The sequence below is a fragment of the Oryctolagus cuniculus genome, chromosome 14 (genome assembly GCF_051225735.1).
Source record: "Oryctolagus cuniculus isolate XC-2025 breed Fujian yellow rabbit chromosome 14, ASM5122573v1, whole genome shotgun sequence".
Taxonomy (NCBI): domain Eukaryota; kingdom Metazoa; phylum Chordata; class Mammalia; order Lagomorpha; family Leporidae; genus Oryctolagus; species Oryctolagus cuniculus.
Genome location: NC_142880.1, coordinates 64,711,425 through 64,735,036, shown reverse-complemented (window position 1 = coordinate 64,735,036; position 23,612 = coordinate 64,711,425). Strand labels below are relative to the sequence as shown.

Sequence of the window (23,612 nt, the reverse complement as noted above, 5' to 3'; positions counted from 1 at the left end):
ACAGCCAGGCACAAGTGTCGCAGCTAGCTAAGCATAGGGTCCCTTATTTTATAGCTGCACCTAATTTTTAGCTTTGGGGGAAAAAGTGTAGGGCTGTAATTTTAAACTTTAATTTTTGTTTGGGGCAAAGGTGACTTCTTGTTTTTAATGGTATTGGCTTAGGTCACTCCATCTTGGTTTGATTTTTAAGGTTCTTCAGTAACACAGAGGAGCCTTGGGGGGTTGTGAGGGGTGTGGATTAGTCTGAAGTGGCTGTCTTAGCAGTAGCACAGCCTTACAGTCCTGGAGGTCAGAAGTCAGAACTGAAGGCATCAGCAGGGCTGCACTTGAAGGCCCCGAGGAAGGATGCTTTCTAACCCTCCCAGCCTCTGGTGGTTCCAGCCTTTCCGTGGCTTCAGGCTGCTTTCCCTGCAGTCTCTGCCTCTGTGTTCAGATGGGCTTCTCTTCCTCTGGTGTCTTCTGCTTTTCTGTGTCTTAGAGAAACTCTCGCCTTTGGATTTAGTACTTTTTTTTTTTTTTTTTTGACAGGCAGAGTGGACAGTGAGAGAGAGAGAGAGACAGAAAGAAAGGTCTTCTTTTTGCCATTGGTTCACCCTCCAATGGCCGCCACAGCCGGCGCACCACGCTAATCCGAAGGCAGGAGCTAGGTGCTTCTCCTGGTCTCCCATGGGGTGCAGGGCCTAAGCACTTGGGGCCTCCTCCACTGCACTCCCGGGCCACAGCAGAGAGCTGGCCTGGAAGAGGGGTGCCCCGACCGAGACTAGAACCCAGTGTGCCAGCGCCACAAGGCGGAGGATTAGCCTATTGAGCCACAGCGCCGGCCCAGATTTAGTACTATTTCAACGACGTAGGATGCCTCCATTGCATGGTCCTTAATTACATCTGCAAAGACTTTTTCCAAGATCGCATCCATAGGTTCTAGGACATGGATATATCTTTCAGGGAGGCTACCATGCAACTTATCACAGTGCAAATAGAAAACAGAGGAAACATTTGAAAAGACAAGAAACAGCATCTGTACCCCCAAACCCATCCACTTGTGCTGAAGCAGAGAATCCCCATGAGGGCCTCAGTCCTAGCCACTCAATTCTGGCAGCTCTTTTCACAGTCGTTGATCAAAATGGTGTGAGGAAAAGAGCAACAGGGATCCAGGACCCCATTTTTGTATCTAAATATACCACAGCATGCTACACACTCCTTATTATACCCCCGGCTGGGTGGATGGATGATTCTCTGTAAGGGCCCCTTAAGAGGGCCTGGCACTGTGGCACAGTGGATTTAGTTACTGCCTACAGCAGCATCCCATATGGGCATCAGTTCAAGTCCCGGCTGCTCCACTTCCTATCTAGCTCCCTGCTTAATGGTCTGGGAAAGCAGCAGAAGATGGCCCAAGGCCTTGGGTCCCTGAAACCCATGTTGGAGACCTAAGAAATGCTCCTGGTTCCTGGATTCCCAACCCAACCCTTGTAGCCATTTGGGAATGAACCAGTAGATGGAAGACCTCTCTGTCTCTGTTCTCTCTCTCTCTCTCTGTAAATCTTCTGCCTTTCAAATAAATAAATCTTTAAAATAACATTTTAGAAAAAATAGTCCCAGAGAGAGGGAGCTTAGCAGAATAGGTTGGGGAACACAGCATGTGCAGCCTGGATAAAATCCCCAGGATGAACTGACCACACACAGTGCTTTCTCCTCCCGCTTTCCTGGTCTTCACTCCAAAGGAGACCACTCAACATACCTCCCCAGCAGTCAACAGACAGCTGGCTGCAAGAGCTGTGCTCCTACCCATACATGGCTGGGATTGTTTGAGTTGGCTTTTCCTTTTTCTTTCCTGCTTTCCTTCCTTCTTGAGAGAGAGAGAGAGAGAAAGAGAGAGAGAAACATGTAGAGAGAGCTCCCATCTGATGATTCATTCCCCCAAATGCCCACAATAGCCAGGGCTGGGCCAGTGCCAAAGCCAGAAGCCAAGAATCCAACCCGGGTCTCCTACAGAAATGGCTGAAACCCAGTCTGAAACCTGAGCCATCACCACTGCCTTCCAGGGTCTGAGCAGGCAAGAGGCTGAACCGAGGAGCTGGAGGCAGGTATGAAATCCAGGCACTCTCATGAATGAAGGCATCTTAACAGTAGGCCAAATGCTGTCCCTCAAATGGCTTTTGGTTTGTTTGTTTTTATTCATATTAAATATTTTATGTTTTTTATTAAATTAAATGGCCCGTTTAATTTAATGTGTTGTCTTCAAGTCCTGATTTTTAAAGATTTATTTATTTGTAAGGCAGAGTTATAGGAGAGGAGAGGCTCCCCAAATGGTTGCAACAGCCGGGCCTGGACCAGGCCAAAGCCAGGAGCCAGTAGCTTTATCCAGGTCTTCCATGTGGGCGCAGCATCTGCCACTGCTTTTCCAGGTGCATTAACAGGGAGCTGGATTAGAAGTGGAGCACACAAGACTTGAACCGTGCCCACATGGGATGCATGGCAGGCAGTGGCTTAACCTGCTACACCACAATGCCAGCCTCTAACTATTATTTCTTTTTACTGTAGTAAAATATATATAACATAAAAATTGAATTGTAATCATTTTTAAAAGGATTTATTTATTTGAAAGAGTTATGAGGGGGGAGACAGAGAGAGAGACCTTCCATTCTCTGATTCACTCCCCAAATGGCTGAAATGGACAGGGTTGAGCCAGGTTAAAGCCAAGAGCTGCTTCTGGGGACCAAACATCTGGGCTAACATCTGCTTTCCCAGGCACACTAGTAGGGAGCTGGATGGCAAGTGGAGCAGGCAGTACATGAAACTACACACATATGCGCTGCCAGTGTCACAGGCAGAACCCCTAGCTACTATGCCACAGCACCAGCCCCGACTGTAAGCATTTCTAAGTGTGCCAGTGCAATTCTGGCCTTACATGCGTGCACACTGATGTGCAACCATCACATCAAGCTTGGGACTTTGTAGTCTTCCCCACCTGAAAATCTTATCCATTGAACACTGACTCCCCGTTCCCTCCTCCCACCAACCCCAGCAATCGCCCTGCTACTTTCTCTCTCTGAATCTCAATAGTTGTCCTTTTGTGACTGGTGTATTTCACTTAGCATGAAATTGTCGCTCCCCCTCTTCGTGGAGGAACGACACTGGACCCTGCGCTGTTCTTTTGTCTGCTCGGCCCTCCCCGGGTTTGCTGCTGGTTCTTCCCGGGTTGGCTACTATCCCTTCCACCTCCGTGGAAGGGCAGTTCCCCCTGGCCACATTCCCCACTTCCGCAGGGGAGCGGCACACCACCGGCCGGCTCTTCTCGGGGGCTGCACAGGTGTTCCTTCAGCTAGATGTTCCCCATAGATGTTCCCGGTGCATGCCGTCTCTCTCCTCCTTTATAGTCCTCCTCCGCCAATCCTAACTCGGCTGCCCACACGCCGAGTACGCTGCTCTCCTCCAATCAGGAGCAAGTCCTACAGTTTATTAGTTGAACTGGAGGCAGCTGTGCGGAAGCTGTTTACTTCTCTCCCAGCGCCATATTGTGGGAGAGCAGATGCATAGAATAAGTCTTAATTCCAGTAACTCAGTCTAGTCCGGTTTGCTCCCCACAGAAATGATGTCTTCAAGGTCTACTCATGGTATCACATGTTTCAATTTCTTTTCCCTTTAAGACTATTCCGCTGCTGGTAAATCCCACGCTTCATCATTCTGTTCACTCAGCAGCAGACACAAGGGTCGCCTCTGCCTGTTGACTTTTATGGATAATGATGCTGTAAACATGGGGCTATAAACATCTGTTCAAGTCCCTACTCTCACTTCCATTGCCTTTATTCCAGAAGCGGGCTTGGGTCATATTATGATTCTATGGTGATGTTTTTTGAGGCACCCTCATACCATTTTCCACGGTGTCTTCTCTCACTGTCCCCAGCAAGGCACTAGGGTTCACTTTCTCCAAATCCTTGCCAACACCTGTGATTTTCAGCTTTTTTTGATAATAATTATCCTAAAGAGTGTGAGGTGGTATCTCATTGTGGTTCAAATTTTTAATTAAAAGAAAAATCTATTTAGAAATAATAGGTGACTCTCTTTGCTGTCCTGTTATTTTTCCTGAAAACCATTTATGTTTAGAATGTCACAAAACAGGAAGGGTTTGATGTTTCATTTTTTATCTTCTGTTCTTTCAATTAACCCTATGTATTAATACCTATTTTGCTTTTTCACCCTGACAGAAGTTATTTTATATGAATACATTGCCATTATCTGGCTTTTGCACAGGACTTCCTAAATGATAATCTCTTCCTCCTGCCTGTCTAGTCACATCCTTCTTCCACCTCCCTATTAATAAGCTTTTGACTGCAGACCACAGACAATCCCAGGCAGTCAGTGGATGAAGCAGAATGGTGCCCCAAAGTCCTGAACCGCCAACTGGATAGCTCTGTCACTGACTCTGGGGGCAGCTGTTCAGAGCCAACTGAGGCTAAAAGAGAACTAATATAGTCATCAGCCTAAACACTACCACCCCCAGCCATGCACTGCTGGGCAAACAGACCAATATTAAGAAGCAGCAGGTGCAATTGTTTGTATCCTCTTGGTTATTTCCCTCTTCCAGGTTGCCTATGTTGTAGCCAAGTCAGGATGTTTTGACCTTCAGCCCCGCACCCCCTATAGTCTGCTCATCTCAGATCTGCCACCGTCACAACCATAATCAGGAAAATGTTATCACCTCTCTTGCAACAGTTAGGGCTTCTTGGACAGAAGGTCGGTTACCAGAGTCAGGTAGAAAACTTTTTGAATTAGAATAGGAAAATGCTGAAGAGCATTGTGTCGGAGCTGAGATCTAAATTCAAAATAGTGACCACACAAGAAAGACAACTGGGACAAGCTGGGGATTGAGAATTAGAACTTGGGATTGGTTCTCATCTTGAACACTTGCAAGAGCTTCCATGACTCTGTTTACCCTTTGACATCAATTGTATCTACTTCAGGAGGATCAGGTGGGATGCTGTATGTGACAGTTTGCTTAGAATGTGATTAGTAGTTCTAACAGTGGCATTAGTAATTGGTGTCAAATACAAAACTGTAGAATTTTTCTTAATTCTATGAGTACATGTGGAGTTGGGAGGGGGTGGTGTTAAGGTGCTGTGATCACTGGAATAAGAGTTTAATAAAACACAGACATTAAGCTAGACAGCGACTATGTGCCACATACTAGATTTAGCACATAAGCAAGGAGTCCACAGAACTATCAGAAGGTAAATGAACGTAGGAATGTTTGGGTAACCCGTAGACCGCACACTTGCAGGTTCTGACTGCTCGTCCTCTGAGAAAAGGCCGTTCACTGCCCAGGAACACCTGTCTGTGTGTGGGGAATGGGATGGAGGCTGAGGAAGAAAAGGAATATCACTTTTCTATTTGGTTTTGTCTCAGTCGCATACTGTCTTTCATGATCATCCGAAATTTTATTTCAAGCTATGCATGTTTTCAGCAACTAAATTTTCTTTTGCTGATTATGCTATTTACACTAGTGTATGAAAAACGGAAGTACGAGAAATGGCACTTGAAATTAAGGTCTCTTTGAGGTAAGACAGGTGGCATTAGTTATAGGAGAAATGAAAGAGTATATACTGTATTATGAGAAATACCTTAAACTTTATCCTAAGAGCCAATAAGCCTCTAATGAGAGACTTAGGAAAACATTTTCCTACCATAAATTCATTCATCAACATATAACCACCTCAGGCAGTCTTATAATTTGGTCAATTTAGTTATGGCAAGCTAAGTGATTTTATGCAATCTGAAGCAAATGTAAGCTAAATTTGCTATTAAAAATAGCATAAAAGATAGAATATAAAGGGATAACAAGAACAGGTTGGCCGGTTCTAGTCCCAGTCGGGGCACCGGATTCTGTCCCGGTTGCTCTTCTTCCAGTCCAACTCTCTGCTGTGGCCTGGGAGTGCAGTGGAGGATGGCCCAAGTACTTGGGCCCTGCACCCACATGGGAGACCAGGAGAGGCATCTGGCTCCTGGCTTCGGATCAGCGAGGTGCGCCAGCCACAGCGGCCATTGGGGGGTGAACCAGCAGCAAAGGAAGACCTTTCTCTCTGTCTCTCTCTCACTGTCTACTCTGCCTGTCAAAAATAAATAAATAAAAACAGGTAGTTTTGGGTCCAGCACTGTGGCGCAGAGGTCAATCCTTCACCTGTGGCGCCATAATCCCATATGGGCACCAGTTCGAGTCCCAGCTGCTCCTCTTCTGCCCACAACAGCCAGGACTAGGCCAGGCTAAAGCCAGGATTCAGAAGCTCTTTCTCAGTCTCTGACACAGACAGCAGAGACCCAAGTACTTGGGCCATCGTCTGCCTTCCCAGGCACATTAGCAAAAGCCGGATCAGGCGCACAGGATCAGGGACTTGAAATGGCATCCGATCTGGGATGCAGGCATTCCAAGTCATGACTGAACCCACGGTGCCACAACACCCACCCCCAGAAAGTCACAGGAACTTCCTCATCTGTCTGTGCTTAAGCCATTGGAGGAAGAACTCCATCTGTACGGGAGCTACAGACGTGAAGGTATAAAGGTTTAATTTGTAAGCATGGTGTTGATTTTCGAGCTCCTGGTCTTTAAAGACAGAGGGTTTACAAAAATACAACTGATCAATATACTCTGAGAATACAAGGCGGCTGTGTTGGGGACGTACGTGGTCACCACCATCTGAGTTTCACTGCTTGCTGATCTTTATTGCTTCCTCTACTTCAATGCACCGTAGCAGGAAGAACACAGTAGAAATGAGAAAGGGATCAGAGCCAAGGATAATGCACACTGACACCTTCAGAGCTTTTCTACTAAGGCACCTGGGCCAGCTTCCCAAGAGGAAATGGCCAAGAATACACACCACGCGTGCCAGGTGTTCTAGTCTTACTGTATTACACCTCACAACACAGGCCACCGGGCCAAGACCTAGCTGGGTGCTGGAGCTGCTGCAGTTGCCACTCCACCATCACAGGCACAGAAAAAACACAAAGGGATTGTCACAGTCAAGGCCACCGCTGCTGCTTCCGCTGCCAGCTCCTCCCACCCCTGCCCTCGCCCAGCAATGCAGCAGCCTGCTCCTGCCCTAAGAACTCAATTTGCGGTGAGAGACAAGTTCCCACATCCTGTTGAAGAGGGGCCTTGTACTCTCTCCAAGTGCTGAGGCTCAGCGGCTGGAATCCATCAGAGCCCATTGGCGGTGAGAAATTGACTCTGTTGGGACGCTCTTACCAGTGGATTTGTGATTGGGGGCCAGCGAGGAAGCTAAGGAAATCATTACTCCACCTACCATTTATGTCATCAATCATGGTGAGATCCAAGTAAACCCAGTCCATCAACCCTTAGGTTACTGCATATCATGGGAAGAAACGTGCCTGGCTTTAGAGGCACGTGTAGAGGAGTGTGGGTGTGTTTGGGGGTGGAAGGGAAAGGTTCTGTTGTAGAAGAGGGAAAATAAAACCAACTTCCTGCTTTTACATCTCACAGGGGAAATAGAGTATACACATTAAGTACACAAATCGTAATTCATGAAGTACTTAAGTGTGTGTAGACAGTGCTAATGGGATGAACACCTTGACTGCAGGTTCTTGTCCGTAGTGGAACTTGCCTAGAGTTTGGTCACAGGCACCAAGTACTCGAGCTTCAGGCAGCTTCCCTTAACTTTCATTTTACAACTGAAAGTAATTACAGTGGTTTTATTATGTAATTTTTAACAATAAAGAGCTTTAAGAATGTTTGTTTTAAGAAGCAGCAATTCCCTTTACTAAATTCACTTGGGTATAATAGATCAAGTCCCTTGAAAGACAAAAGACAGAGGCTGGCATTTGGTGCAGCAATTAGGACACCCCCACTTTGGACACTCACACCCTGTATCAGAATGCCTGGATTCCAGTTCTGGCTGCACTTCCAATTCCAGCTTCGTGCTAATGCACACTCTATGAGGCAGCAGGTAATAACTCAAGTACTTGGGTCCCAGCCTCTCACGTGGGAGACCTGGGTTGGGTTCTTGGCTCCTGGTTTTAGCCTGGCCCAGCCGCAACTGTTGCCAGCTTTTGGAGAGCGAACCAGTAGATGGGTGCTCTCTCCTTGTCTGTGTGTCTCTGTCTCTCTGCCTTTCAAACAAAATGTAAATTTTAGAAATGAAAAAACAAATGTTTAAAGTGAAAAATTGTGTGTGTATGGAGAAAAAGTGGAAGGCATGATTGTGGGAACCATATTGGTTCCTTTCTTTAATCTGAGCAGTGCAAACCAATGAGATTATTGCTGGATCAATGTCTGAACTACTTGATTCTATCACAAATTTTAACCAGCCTGCTTCCTGCCTCAAGGGTGACAAGTTTCTCCAGCTTAGGAAGGATTTTTCATCTTCTCAGTCTTGCTGAGATGCCTCCTGCCCAGTGCTCGGTAGACTGGGTCCTCAGTGGGAGCAGTATGAGCCATCTCTTCATGGGTGCTGGGGCCTCCTCTGCTGCCTGCCCTGACACCTGCCTCCTTCCCTCTTCCACGTGCCCCAGTTACAACCTGCAAAGCCCTGGGCTGGACGAGGGTTGGATTCCTGGAACCTTTCTCTTTTACTACAAGCTCCGAGCAGCTGCATGTTGTCCTTTGCTGCTGCTGTACCTGGGGTCCTGATACAGGCAGTAGTAGCAGTAGGAGGAAGGAACCGGGTTCCATGAGAAGAGCCAGCCTTTCAGACCAAACAAGCCACGAGTAATAAATAATATTGTCTCTGATGTAATAATGAAAAAGAGAGCCTACAACAGTAAAAACTGATCCTTGATTTGTTCGCAGGAACAATTTGGGTAAACTGTTGTTATCCATGCTGCCTCCCTCCTGATTGAAGGCCTTACCTGCCATTATGTGAGGTCGTTTCATATCTTCTTCCATGGGTTCCAGCCAGAGTGGAACAGCAGCCACAGGGGCAATATATTCACTTCTTGCTTTAATGGCAAAAGTGACACAAACACATCTTACAGAGGCTCCAAAGTTATTTTTATTTTCATCAGTTAACCATGATTGATAGGTATTTTATTTCATTTTTTTTTTTAATTAAAGATGAGAGTTTCGAGGGTGTATAACTAAGTTTTTTTTTAAGATTTTTTTTTTGAAAGAGTTACACAGAGAGAGGAGAGGCAGAGAGGTGTCTTCCATCCGATGGTTCACTCCCCAGATGGCCACAACAGCCAGAGCTTCTTCCAGGTCTCCCACGCGGGTGCAGGGACCCAAGGACCTGGGCCATCCTCTACTGCTATCCTCCCAGGCCACAGCAGAGAGCTGGAGCGGAAGAGGAGAAGCCGGGACTAGAACCGGTGACCACATGGGATGCCAGCGCTTCAGGCCAGGGTGTTAACCCGCTGTGCCACAGTGCCAGCCCCTAAAGGGTGTATAACTTTAAAAACCATCTCTGTGGTAGCCTTGTTGTATACCATGTAGTCTCTATAAAGTTATCTGCAGAATTTAGAGTGTACTCTATTATTTTAAAAAATTAAAATCAGACTTTGTGCTAAGATAGTTTCAATCATTCAAGAGCAAGAGAATTAGCTCAGGATTTCCCAGCCTTGGAGCTGTCAATATTTTGGACTGTGCATTCCTGTGGGCATCTGTCCTGTGCACTGTAGGACGAAATGTTTAGCAGTGTTCCTGGCTTCTACCCACTTGATGTCAGTAGCACACCACCCCTGCTCCAGCCCCTTTCCTCAGTGGGTCGTTTAACCCAAACACCCTTTGGGGGGGAAACTGCCCCCAGGTGAGGACCACTGCATTACTGTAATAGTCAAGAGGCATTTGAAAGCGTTGACACTGGGCAGGCACTCTGTGCAGCTTGGGATACCTAGAATTCGGATCGGAGTGCCTGGGCTGGAGTCTCGCCGCAGCTCCCGAGTCCAGCTGTCTGCTAATGAAACCCTCAAAGGCAGCCATGACGATGCAAGCGGTCAGCTCTCAGTCACTCAGGTGGGAGACCTAGACTGAGTTCCAGCTCCTGGCTTCATCGGCCACCCAGGGTCACTGTGACACTTGAGGGGAATGAACGCACTGAGAGGAGTTCTGTCTCTGCCTCTGTGTGTATATCTGCCTCTCACATAATTTTTAAGCCCTACAAATAATATGCACTATTATGTACCAACTTGCAAAATAAAAAAAAAAAAAAACAGTTAATACTGAGAATATTTGACAACTAGGGTTGCACAGGTACCAGTCAATCAGAACAGTTACGGATGGGTCACACATCCAGCTGTGCTGTAGTTAGCAACTGCATAGCAGCCTGGAAAGAAGTAAGGTACAGATTTTGGGTTTCCGTTTGTGTAATAAACAGCAAAAAAGAAGGATGTGTGTTTATTTGCAAATATTTGCTTATGTATCATTAATTTACATAAGAAACTGGTAACACTAGCTGCCTCTGGAGAGGGGATCTGGGGATGTTTCCACATAATTTATTCCTTAAAGAGGTCAATTCTGATAGTGTAAGGCAATATTACCCATACTTACTCAAGAACAATAGGCATAAATGTACTGTACTGACAAATGAGAATTATGAGTGCCCTACAACTTGTGAGCTAGGTTCAGGGCTTGGGGAAGGCTCGCTTTTCACTCCATCCCACAAGGATACATTGTTCCCACCTCTGCGATTTTGGTGGTGGCGGTTGTTAAATAAAAGAGAGCCTTTGAGAATGAAATGCGTATTCAATCTACAGTTAAATTGGAACAGGAGAGTGTCAGGGCTTTCCTTAGCATTTTTGCCTTTCTATCATTATCAAGAAAAATAATCTGGCTATTATTAAGATGAAGGGCGAAGGGCCAGCGCTGTGGCACAGCAGGTTAACGCCCTGGCCTGAAGCGCTGCCGGCATCCCATATGGGCGCTGGTTCAAGTCCCAGCTACTTCACTTCTGATCCAGCTCTCTGTTATGACCTGGGAAAGCAGTAGAAGATGGCCCAAGTCCTTGGGCTCCTGCACCCGCGTAAGCTCCTGGCTCCTGGCTTCGGATTGGCACAGCTCCAGCTGTTGCGGCCAATTGGGGAGTGAACCATCAGATGGAAAACTCTCTCTCTCTCTCTCTCTCTCTCTGCTTGTCCTTTCTCTGTGTAACTCTGACTTCCAAATCTTAAAAAAAAAAAAAAAAAAAAAAAAAAGATGAAGGGTAAACTGGAGGTTGAATATTTTATCTGGTGCATTTATTAACAGTGACAGTGATCAAACAACCTCTAAAACTATGCCATTATTAGTGATTAAATAGTTGTGGAGTTCAGGCTATTGATTTACCAGATATGTTAGTAAGCTCAAGGGCTCCTTACTGTTTTTTCAAGGTATCCTCCCCAGGAGTACGTTGCTTGCTCTTTGTCTCTCTTCCATCATGCAGGGAAGAGTTTTAAAGTGTGCATAAACTCAGACATGATGATTCTATCATGTTAGCCAATAGTATGTTCGCTCCAGGTATACTGATTTAAACTGAGGCTATGACACTTGTGATTGTAACTTCAGAATTTGCTTATCTGGGGAAAATTATGTCCTGTAAATCAGAACAGTGATACCAGACGGTCACTGAATGTGTTTTGCATGCTGTTTTTGACCTAAGAGCTTTACGTTTGTAAATGCATCTCATCATTATCTAAACAAAGTGCTGTGAGAAATGAGTTGTTTTCACTCCCATTTTAATGAGGAAGAAACAGCCTCAGGATACTTGTTAGATCACACGGCTGATAAGTGACAAAGTCAAGTTTCAACCCAATGGAAAATCCTGGAGCCTGTGCTGTTAACCTTGACACTGCACTGCCTGCTTGTTCTGGGTTGGCAATGCAGAGACTGAATTCCGATTCCAGATCTACCACTGCTATACTTTCTAAATTTAAAAGGATGGAGTCTAACAATGGGTTAGGATATTTCATCAGTTTCCTCTCGAGAAATCTAAGGTATGAAGTTGCTATAACTCAGTAGGGTGCCACTCAAACCCTCTGCTTTCCATTTCTTCATTAACGCAATGGGAGGGAGATTGGATTTGTAAGGTTTCATTTGCTTTATTAAAAAAGGAACCCACCTAAACACCAGGACAAGTATTTAACTTTCCTAAAAACCCTGTGGCTGGGCATTGCTGCATTATCCATGATGGAGGTGCACACACTGAGGCCCAAAGAATTTATGCTTCTTGCTTAACGTTAAATAGCTGCTCAAAGTCAAACCAGGCCATCTGGCCCCAAGTCAGTGCTCCAACCTCTTGGTTATGCAGCTTCCTATCAGGAAGCTGGAATAAATTATAGCTATCGAATGTACATTATGAACAGTGGAATGATGTAAGAAAGGAGCCTCTCCCAGAGACAGGTTTCCTTCCAGGTAAGGGTGAAGTTTTGCATTTGACCCTTCTTCTTGCTCCTGTGCCAAGGTCAGAGTGCTCTCCAACTAGGATCTCCCGGGAGGTTTAGGGAAAGACCCATCCTGTCCCGTTCCCCTCCGCACCCATACACCCAAACTCTTCCTTGTTCTGCTGTCTTCTGCCCGTCACCTTTGGGGCTTGCTCAGGGATTTGAGGATAAAGGGAATAAGGTAGAAAACCAGGTGTTCTCAGTCACTGAGACACAGCAGAGTAAACAAATGGTACCAAATTCAAACCGGAAATTAGTACTTGTGTTAGGTTTACTCCTCCTGCCCAAGTCCCTCCCCCCACATCCTACAAAGGCATCACGACTGGGTATGAAAAGAAACCTCTGCCCAGGGCACCACTGCTTGTAAAATCACTATACAGAGAATGAAGTTCAACACCAACACTCATTCCCCAAACAGTTCCCAGGATCCTGAGGGGTCTGGTCTAGGTGTTGCAGGGATACAAATGGGCAATGAGACAGTTTCCGGATTTTGGAGCCCTGGAGACACTTGAGTTTGCCTTCCTGTACTCACAGTTCCTGGCTGTGAGCCCCTGAATGTGCTACTGAACAGTTGTCATATTGAGCCTGTGTTGGGGGCCAGGTGAGCATTTTGCAAACTCCACCTCTAATATACATGACAATTCTGGCAGACGTGCCTTGTTACCCCATTTTGTTTTGATGCCAACAAATGCACTAGGATTCAAAGCAAATTCCACACTGTTTCCCTGTCATTCTCCTACAGTTTCAGCTCCACTTTCCTTTCCTGGGGCAACAGACTTAAAATGATACCGTCCTCTCACAACTGCTGGCTGAATGGGATGCGGCAACGCACAGCCCAGCACACCCATTTACACAGCAGTAGCTGGTTCTTGCTCCCATGCCGGTCCTAACACAGGAGTATGTAGAATTCTCTGAAGGGCCCTGAGTTAAGGACAGAGCAAGCCTTTGCAGGTGGACAGGATTGGTTTTTGGTATTTGAGTGGAGCCTGAAAAATTGAAATGTGTTTGGGTGTGTGGCTATAAGGGAGTAGAGAAATAGAGAAGCATTTCCTAGATGAAATTTAAAATGTGAAAATGGAATTGGTCATGGCCATGTGTGTCTCTTCAGTGATTTCTTTTTAAAACCTCAATTTCTCAAGTAGTTCTAAAACAACTGGAAAATCTCAACTCCCTGCTTCTGAGAGAAGGAGCAGACACACTATGACTTCTCCCAGATTAAATGGGATTACATTTCCAGAGATGGTGGAATGCTGGTTATCCTTGCCAAGTGAGACTGTAACTCTAGGTGAGATGGGCAGTGACTCCACAGCAGGCCCTCTGAGAAACTAATACATGTCATTACGGAGGTGCCAAGACCCGTGGGACTGAGACTCCCAGCCAGTCCTTACTACTTGCTTAGTGCCTTCCCCACGGACATCCACACGGTGCCCTCTGGATAGAGCCAGTTCCCTGGAGAGCACGCTTGGCTGGCTCGTTCAGATGCAATTGACCATCAGCATGAAAAATAAATAACGAGAAAAACCCATGTTATTACTTGTAAAAATAAGTGAGTCTTTGCCACATCTCCCTGTCAGCAAACAGGCCTTAGATGTGGGTAGGAATGAGAAAACGCTTGCAAACCAGACTTGAAGCATGGCTATGGTGTATGAAGCGAGCAGGCTAAATTCACAGAACAGCTTACGTGTGTTCTTTAAGGGTAATTTCTCTTCAACAGTCTCCATGGTCAAATGTGGAAGAAGTCATTTGGGAGTCCCTTCCATACTCTTTTTTTTTTTTTGACAGAGTTGCAGACAGATAGAGAAAGGTCTTCCTTCCGTTGGTTCACTCCCCAAATGGCCGCCATGGCCGGCGGTACACCAATCCGAAGCCAGGAGCCAGGTGCTTCTCCTGGTCTGCCATGCGGGTACAGGGGCCCAAGCACTTGGGCCATCCTCCACTGCCCTCCCGGGCCACAGCAGAGAGCTGGACTGGAAGAGGAGCAACCGGGACTAGAACCCGGCGCCCATATGGGATGCCAGCACTGCAGGCAGATTAGCCAAGTGAGCCACGGCGCTGGTCCCCATGCTCTTTTCAAATACAAAGGGAGTCAGGGCTAGGGAAAGAGTGAGAAGAAAAAGGTACTACGTTGTGACTGAAGCAAAAATAAGCAAATGAGTCCAAGAGGATAAAAAAAAAAATACAAACAATGGTCCTTCACCTCAGAAACCTCTGGCCGCTTGTTTTGCCATAGAGGAAGACAAATGTTACAACGTCATGCTAACCAATCAGCAGCCCTGTGGGCCTCAAACCAGGAAGCCCTTGAAGGTAGGCTGTTTTAAAGGGTGCAAGTGAAACTTCTGCTGCTCAGCTAGTTTTCGTTCCCTATGCTTGCAGGATGGGAAAGCAGATGTGAGATCCCTCATGGCGAAATTCAACACCGGGGACACCGTGACCGAAGAGGTCTCGGTTACCAGTCGACCCTTCCGAGTCCCGGGCCAGAACTCGCCTTCCGGGATCCAGGCAAAGAAGAACTTATTCAACAGCCCGGGAAATGGCAGCCCCCCGCCAGGACACGGCAGCCTTCCTAAATTTGGGTCCCCAAAGCCACCTTTGGGGGCGAAACCTTCTGAGGAAAAGATGAGCAAGGACCCCAAACCCCCATTTTTAAAGCCAACTGGAGTGGGCCAAAGATTCGGGACTCCAGCGAACGTGGCCGCCAGAGACCCTGAGCTGAAGGCTGGATTTCCGAAACCTGTAGGCCCCAAGCCCATCAGCGGGCCCAAGGAAGGGCCCAAGGAAGAGCCCAAGGCCACGTTTCCCCGTCCTCCGGGGAGTAAGCCGTCCCCGCACACCCTAAACCAAGACCGTGACTTGAAGCCCGGGCCTCCTCCTCCCCCTGCTCCAGCCCCAGAAAATGAACAGAAGCAAGTGTTCCCGAAGCTGGCTGGGGTCAAAGGCAAGTTTATGGCAGCCTCCCAGGACCAAGACCCCAAGCCCCCCTTCCCCAAACCCACCTTCTGCCAGAAGCCGGCCCCAAGCGCCGAGGACGTGCGTGAAGACGAGAGTCCTAGTCGGAGTGTGTCCTCCCAGAAGGGACCGCCGGCTCCCCCAGGAGCCAAATCCAAAAGCATCCCATTCAAACCTTCAAGGGAGGACCCTGAGAGCAAAGACCATGGGAGTGACACATCCAGCTCCCCTTTCCCTGGCGTGGTTCTGAAACCTGCGGCCAGCAGAGGCGGCCCGGGCCTCTCCAAAGCTGGCGAGGACAAAAAGGAGGATCGGAAGATAGATGCTGCTAAGAACGTCTTCCTGGGCAAAGCGAGTCAGGAGGAGTCGGCCCCGGGGGCTCCTCCTGCCAAGTTCCCCAAGGCGCCTTCCAAGCTGCCGGTGGGGGGACCATGGGCCCAAAGTCAAGAGAAGGAAAAGGGAGAGAAGAACACAGCTGCCCCAAAGCGGAAGCCACTGCCGCCACTATTTACCTTGGGTCCACCTCCACCAAAACCCAACCGACCACCAAACGTTGACCTGACGAAGTTCCGAAAAGCTGCTTCTAGAAACAGTGAGTTCTTTTTGCGCTTGCTCTTCAGTGTGGTTGGAGCGTAACAGAGAGTGTTTTGCCTGCAGGGGCACAGAATTTGTAATGGGGCATCATTCCACGGCTGGTGCCCGTGTGTGCATGGCATGACTTTTCTTTGACCTGTTTTTTCTTTTGTGTGAGAGGGGTGTGGGAAAGGACGAAGTTTTGGTTGCAGGGAAGCATTCTGGGAGAAGAGGCATTGGCAAGCTGGCTGTTTGTAGGGAGAGGGAGAGGAAATACATCCACTTAATTGATAAGTGGCTTTGGGTGATAAAAACACTGTATGTACTTCCTTAGTTGAGTTTCATTTCTCTTGAGGGAGACTGAAGTTTGTTTCTGTAGCACCACAAAGGAGTTAAGAAAGTGAGTATATGTCTTTATGTCAGTAGCTCTCAAACAGGGACAATTTTGATGGCCAGGGGACATTTTCAAGGTCTGGAGGCAACTGGAGGATGCTACTTACAGATTAGCAGGTGGAAGCCAGGGATGCTAATAAACACCCTACAAGGCACAGAACAGCTCTCTGCTGTCATGAGTTATCCAGACCAAAAATGTCAGTCATGCAAAGGTTAAGGAGCCCTCTTGTAGATGATTTCAAATCTCTGTGCAATTCATCATGTTTCCAAAGCACAGCATTCAAGGAAGAGAGGAACAGGAATCTCATGAGACGATACTTCGTGTTTCGTACGGTAGTTATTTCCCATTTCTCAGTATAAAACTCTGTGGCCTTTCCTGAGCCCTAAAGCAGTACATCGCTGGGAAAATATGCCTGACAAAGAAGTGTGTGCTGCTCCTACTGGGTCAGTAGTTTAATTCTGAACCAGAGATGTCACTGCAACACTGTGGCGTGTAGTACACGTTGATGCTGAACAATGCGGTGAGGATTGACAGTCCTGCACCGCGAGGGCAGACGCTCATTCGTGCCTGAGATGATTTATATTTTAGGCAAATGATGTGCAGCTGTGGTTTGTTGTGAGGGAAAAAGGGGGGTACTTAGAAGTGACTGTGCCACTATTAGTCATATTTGTCTCCTTACAAAAGTATGGTCAAATTAAAGCAGTTCTGGGACCAAAGATTATTTCTCATTTTTGCACCATTGAAGCATCTTGCCCTAGATTATCTTCATGAGCTTAGAATTCTCTGTTGACAAAGTGATTCGGGACCAAGTCCTCCATTTGTCATGTAGGAAGCGAGTTTAGAATGACCCCAGGATCACTTTCTTCTAGGAAGATAGTCTGGTTACAACCAGCATCTCCTCCTCATCTGTCAACCTGTTTCAGTACTAGTTCATAATTCAGAACTGTTATTTTTCTGAGACCTTATAGAAGGTTCTTTTTACCCTTTCTTCTTTCTTCTGTACCTCAAATTTTAAAAAATGACTATCAAAGCCTTCATTTAGAGGTGGGCATTTGACCTAGTCATTAAGACGCCACTTGGCATGCTTACATCCCATCTCAGAGAGCTTGGGTTCAAGTCCAAGCTCTCCTCCCAGTTCCAGCTTCCTGATAACACATACCCTGGGAGGAATCAGATAATGGCCCAAGTAGTTGAGACCCTGCCACCTACATGGGAGACTCAGATGAGTTCTTGGCTCCCAGCTTAGGCCTGGCCCAGGCCCAGCTGTTGCAAGCATTGGAGAATAAGTGGGCAGATGAAGATTTCACCCTGTTCTACATCTAAAATAAATAAATTAATTAACTTTTTGAGTCTCATGAGATAAGTATAGTAATAAATACAATGCTGATTAGGGCTGGCACTGTGGCTTATCGGGTAAAGCTGCCACCTGCAATCCTGGCATCCTATATGGGCATCGGTTTAAGTCCTGGCTGTTCCACTTCTGATCCAGCTCTCTGCTATGGCCTGGGAAAGAAGTGGAGGATGCCACAAGTCCTTGGGCCCCCATACCCTCATGGAAGACCTGGAAGAAGCTCCAGGCTCCTGGCTTTGGATTGGCCCAGCTCTGGCCATTGCAGCCATTTGGGAAGTCAACCAGCAGATGGAAGACCTGTCTTTCTCTCTCTGTCTCTCTCTCTGCCTCTCTCTCTCACTCTCTCTCTCTCTCTCTCGTTGCCTCTCTCTCTCTGCCTCTCTGTAACTCTGCCTTTTAAATGAAATAAATGAATCTTTAAAAAAACCTTTGATCATGATATTTTTATTTATTTATTTTTCATTTTGTTTGGAAGACAGACAGACAGATGAGAGAGATCGTCTGTCCACTTGTTCACTCCCCAAATGCCTGCAACATCCAGGACTGGGTCAGACCAAAGCCAAGAGCCAGGAACTCAGTTCACATCTCCTTCATAAGTGGCAGGGACTCAACTACTTGAGCCATCACCTACTGCTTCCCAGGGCATCACTACTTTCAAACAAAACAAAACAAAAAGCAAACCGTCATTGTACGTTGACTCACGCCAGCGAAATGACTCATATTAAGCAGAAGTCCGTGGACCTGTTCTGTGTCCTCCATTCTCAGGTCTGGGTCATGGTCATACTTGCTTGTTGCTGGACTTGGCATTTACAGAAACGCAAATGAAGTCTTCCTTCTGACTATGCAGACTGGCGAGGTCATCACGGAACTGATTTTAAATGCAATGTCCCTGCAGTTGCCACTGCAGAGTTGGCAATGCATCTCCTTCTCTTTCCTCTCCTCGTCACAGCCCAGTCCTCACCTGCCTCCCCACTGCCCACACACGCAGGACACCATCTAATCTCCCCAACCTCGGCTCTCCCAGGACATGCTGAGCCCCAAAACATACCCGGCTCCCTCTTCATCTTCCTCCTCCACAAACCAAAACTCGGACCCTCTTAATGTCAATGGACTCTGACTTGATATCAAGAATAAGCAGTGTGCTTTGTCACTTTAAATTCTTAATAATAGCCCCTTCAAAACATTCACCTTTTTAAAAAATTTACATTTTTTAAATTTTTATTTCATAAATATTCTGGCTCAAAAATGCAGCAAATATAAAATGGTACACAGTGAAAAGTCACCATTAGTCCTTGTTTCCTGGGTGTTTCCAGTCTTGTCCCATGGAAGCACTCTTCTCTTCTTATATGTCCATCCCAAGTTTCTCTGTGTTTACACAAGCAAGTATAAATAGAGATACTACTCCCCCTGCTTTGTACCCAAAAGGTAGAATATAGGGGTAGGCGTGATGGTGCAGCGGGTTAAGCTTTTGCTTGTGACACCCGCCTCTATTATGCGAGTGCGGACTTGAGTCTCGCTGCTCTGCTTCCAACCCAGCTCCCTGCTAATGCACCCTGGGAGGCAGCATGTGATGACTCAATGGCTCGGGCTCCCACCACCCATGTGGGAGGCCCAGATGAAATTTCAGGCTCCTGGCTTTGGCCTGGCCCAGACCTGGCTGTTGCAGGCATTTGGGGAATGAATCAACAGATGGAACTTATATCTCTCATTCTCTCTCTCTCTCTCTCATTCTAGCTTTCAAGTAGATGAAAATAAATTAACATGTTTTTAAAAGTACAATATATTATATGAAACTCTGTGACCCTTGCCTTTTAAAGTACTCATTAGTAATTAAATAAATGCCATACACCTTTAAAAAGTAGTAACTGATTACTCATTAGAACTGCATAATATTCTGATAAATGGATGATTAGCCCAACTGAGCTAATAATTTCCATTGTTTCCAAAGGTTTTCTGTTAGAATCAGTGCTTCAGAAAGTAAACTGGTGTGTGAGCCACAAAAAAAAGTGTTATTTTCCAAACACAGAGAATGTCTTTATAGTCAAGTCTACTGACTCCTGATCCCGCCACAGCAATTTTTCCCTAAATCTTCCTAGAAAGACTTAGATAATTTAGCCATTGCCTTTAAGAATGTTAAAATACACCATAATCAGAAAGTATATAATTACATTTTATTATAGCTAGAAAACAAGATGAGTAGTTTAAAAAGAATTAAATTCATGTAGTAGCAGAACAAAAAACATTCAAGATTCTATTATTTATCATTCTAGAGTATCTAAGTGGTAAATATGTTCAATATGTAGAAGCATACATTTGAGGTGTGTTGTATGCACAATGGGAATGATATTAAGATCTCTTAAATATAACTCTCTTCTTCAATTCACAAGTGAGGGCTGAAGCAGAACAATGGGACTGCTCCGAAGTCACACACCTGAGGTTAAAAGCAGTATCTTCCTATTTCAAGTTCAGTTCTTTCTTCACATTCCTTCCTGCCTCTGGATAATATATCTGCTAGCATGTTGAGGTTTGGAATGTATGTATATGGTTTATATTGAACACATATACTTCAAATACATACACATGATTTCAACTTTTCTCAAAGGACGCTCAAAATTTTCTCTTTTAGTACTGATTCAGTGACATAGATAGGGCACTTCTAATGAATTCATTTTAAATCAAGGGGCAGAGTGGCTGGGCTATTAATTAGTATTGTGGCGAATGGTATAGGGACAGATAGGAGACTTGTTTTCCATATATTGTAGACTTCAGAGGCAAACACTTAAGGTTTAAACACCACTCACTTATTCACTAGCTGAGAACCTTAGACAAGTTGCTTTACCCTCATCAGTATCAATTTTCTTCATTTGAAAGAAATGAAGTTAAGGCTCCCTACTTCCCAGCATGTTACGAGGATTAAATGAGATTATGTTTGAAGTGCTTACTAATACAGGGTCTGCCATATCATAATAACACTATCTGTAATTTTATGATTTTTATTAACACTAAAATTTTACTGCCAGCCTCATCCTGGCTTGATCATCTTATATTATGAACATTATTCTAGGACATAAAGAAGTGCATTTTACAAACTTCTGTTTGTAATATGTGGATTTGTTAGAACTTTATGTAAAATTGTGCTGAAGAATTAGACAGTGATTGCCAGGGAGAGGTTTCTCTGCAGAAGTTCTTGAAAGTTCTTCCCTCGGGTGTCCCCTTCCCATGGGAAAGCGGCAGGAGCGCAGTAAGTGAAGTGTCTGGTGGATGGGGATCACAGCCACCCCCAGGCTTTGCTGCCTCCTGCTGACCGAGACCAAAGCAAGCTATCTAATGCAACCAGAGATGGAGAAAGACCACGGAGCCAGAGTCGAAGGCTGTCATCCCCAGACACTGCATCGTCAAAGGCAGGTTGTCCAGGTCGTCGTGTCCAGAGTCCATTTGCTTTCCCCATTACCCATTGATTGTGCAGAAATAGAGAAATCTGCCCAATTTGCAGATTTGTGGATCAGGGTCTGCCACGGCTAGTTAGGGTGCTCGCTTTCAGGAGCACTGCTTCTAGGCATGGTGCTGCAGACCCTAAGATTTTCTGCAGTTGGGGTTTTTACTGCAGCTCCGCCGAATGCATGTACTAAACACACTTACCCCAGTATGAATTTTCATACAGCAGAGCTTCACTATAAATTATCTGCTACATATTATGATTAAAAATTCATCCATTTTCTTGTAGTAATATGGAAGAAAAAGAGATTATTTGCCTTAGAAAAAATAAGATTCTATTTCAAAATGTTTATTCACTAAGATTTAATAAATACAAATTGGAACCAAGTAAAATGCTTTGCTGGGGAATATACAGATTTACCGTAAATAGACCACTTTTATTGTTTCTGAAAATAATTCTACTAGTGTCCAAATTAGCTGAAGTTTCAGCTAGCAAATACAAGTTTTCATAACACCAATGCCATTTCCTTAGCTTCCCCCTCATTCCTTTCTTTCCCAGTTCACATTTAATCCTTAAGCCTCATCCTTAGATGTACCCTACATCTTTTATTATCTCTGTCCCATGTGCTAACCATTAAAGTATTTATCATTTATTGAGGACTTACTGTATATCAGATGTACATCACCCTGCTTATTCCTCCCAGCCGTGAGATAGGAGTTCTGCAAGGAAACTGAAGCTCCGACAGGTTAGGTAACTGATTCCATAGACTGTGTCCCTACCCGCACCTGCATGCTGAGTCGCCTCTCTTGGAACGTAGGTTACCATGAAGTAATAAATCAGGGGCAGGCGCTGTGGCACAGAGGGCTACACTGATGCTTGGGGTGCCCACATCCCGTATCAGAGTGCTGGTCTGAGTGCTGACCACTCCACTCCACAGCTCAGTGCTAGTGCACCTGGGAAGCGGCCGATGATGGCTCAGGTATCTGAGTCCCCACCACAGCCATGGGAAACCCAGATGGAGTTTCTGGCTTCCGGCTTCTGTCTTCACCCTGGACGAACTGCTGCAATCATTTGGGGAGCAAAGAGCAGATGCAAGATTCTTCCTCCTTCTCTCCCTCTCTCTCCCTCTCTCTGACACTCTGCCTTTCAAACGTATAAATCTTTTTAAAAATCAAACATAAACACCCCCCAAAGTCTCATTACTCTCCCTTTCAGGGGCCTTTAATTGAAATATGTCATCATGATGATGAAGAATACCACTCTAAGTTCTATGAAGACAGACACTGTCTGCTTACTGTTGTTTTTCATTCAGAGCCAAAGAAATAATAAAAGTTATTTTCTCAGAAATAGATAAATGTCTATTTAATCAGCATTCAGTTGCTCCCAGGTTTTCCCATATCAGATTGTAATGTCCCATAAGTTTACCAATTCCTTTAACACATCAAATAACCCCTACCAATCGACCAGCCCTCGAGGGCCACTATGAACCGGGGATCTCAGCATAAGCGACACAAAGAGCAGAGCCCGAGATACAGTTTTCCCTAAGACTGCTAGGTTCTCCTATTTCGATTGAAACATCTAAGGAACTAGTTAATTGGGCAGCTTGCTTGGGTTTAACCTCATTACAGAGATGCCTCAAAAGATTCCCCTGTCTTAACCACACAAAGCCCTACTCGAATCTCACGAGCTGCCCCTTAGCTTTTCCACTTCAAGTTCTAATCGGTTCTTCTAAGATGGAGCAGCACTCGGTCTGAACCCTGTTCTCGTTCAGGGGTGAGGAGCATCCGGCCTGTGAGCTGGACAAGGCCAGCAGAATCATCTGGTCAGACCCAGCCAGGGCTGCCACAGACAGGACTTGAAATTCAATAGATCCATAGCAGGCTCGAGTTCAAGTTCATAATTGTGTAGGACCCAGGAAATGGTTTTACAAATATCCAAGTGGCCCTTGGCAGAAAAAAGGTTCTCCCCTGTGACTTAAACAAAATGTTCCCCACGGTGTTGTTTCTCAACATCATCCCTTGGACTTTTTTTCTTTGAAAGGCAGAAGGAGAGGGGAAGAACTAGGGAGGGAGAGGGAGAGAGAGAGAGAGAGGAGAGAAGCAGGGAGAATACCTCCTTTCTGCTTGTTCACTCCCCAAATGCCTACTACAACAATAAGAACTAGGCCTAGCCTAAGGTCAGAGCCATGATCACAACTTGGTCTCCTGCAGTGGGTTGCAGGGACCCACATACTTGAGCTTTCACCTGCAACTTCCCAGAATATGCGAATATGCAGCAGTAGGAAGCTGGAGTCAGAAGCAGGGCTGGGACTCGAACCCAGGCCCTTCAATATAGGATGCAAGAATTCTGAGGGCAGTCTTCAACACAGCACCAAACACCTGCCCCCTAAGGCTTTTTAAATTCAGTTTCTTCATCATTTTTGTAAGCTGTGTATATAGTTTTTATTTTTAAATTATGGCATTTCATTTTAATTTTTCATCTTTGAAAATGAATTCTTTTTTTTTTTTTTGTCCTCAAGGTTTGGTGGCTTAGGCAGGGTACAACTATGTCACTCA

At 45.7% G+C, this 23,612-nt stretch overlaps 2 protein-coding genes across 8 annotated transcripts in view; both read left to right on the top strand.

Moving 5' to 3' along the window:
- FYB1 (FYN binding protein 1) overlaps positions 1 to 23,612 on the top strand; it is a 182,310-nt gene that overhangs the window by 59,482 nt on the left and 99,216 nt on the right. For 5 of the 7 annotated variants that reach the window (XM_008262140.5, XM_070056664.2, XM_008262138.5 and 2 more), the window contains exon 2: positions 14,731 to 15,895. In XM_008262140.5, coding sequence (XP_008260362.3) covers positions 14,731 to 15,895 — 1,165 coding nt within the window. Of the gene's footprint in view, positions 1 to 7,053; positions 7,313 to 14,730; positions 15,896 to 23,612 lie in introns of those variants that run through there. The other 2 variants (XM_008262139.5, XM_089313153.1) reach the window with 2 other exon arrangements.
- C9 (complement C9) overlaps positions 1 to 23,612 on the top strand; it is a 222,970-nt gene that overhangs the window by 135,780 nt on the left and 63,578 nt on the right. Inside the window, exon 11 of the transcript XR_016220048.1 lies at positions 14,731 to 15,895. The gene's annotated coding sequence lies outside the window, so the exon portion shown is untranslated. The remainder of the gene's footprint in view (positions 1 to 14,730; positions 15,896 to 23,612) is intronic.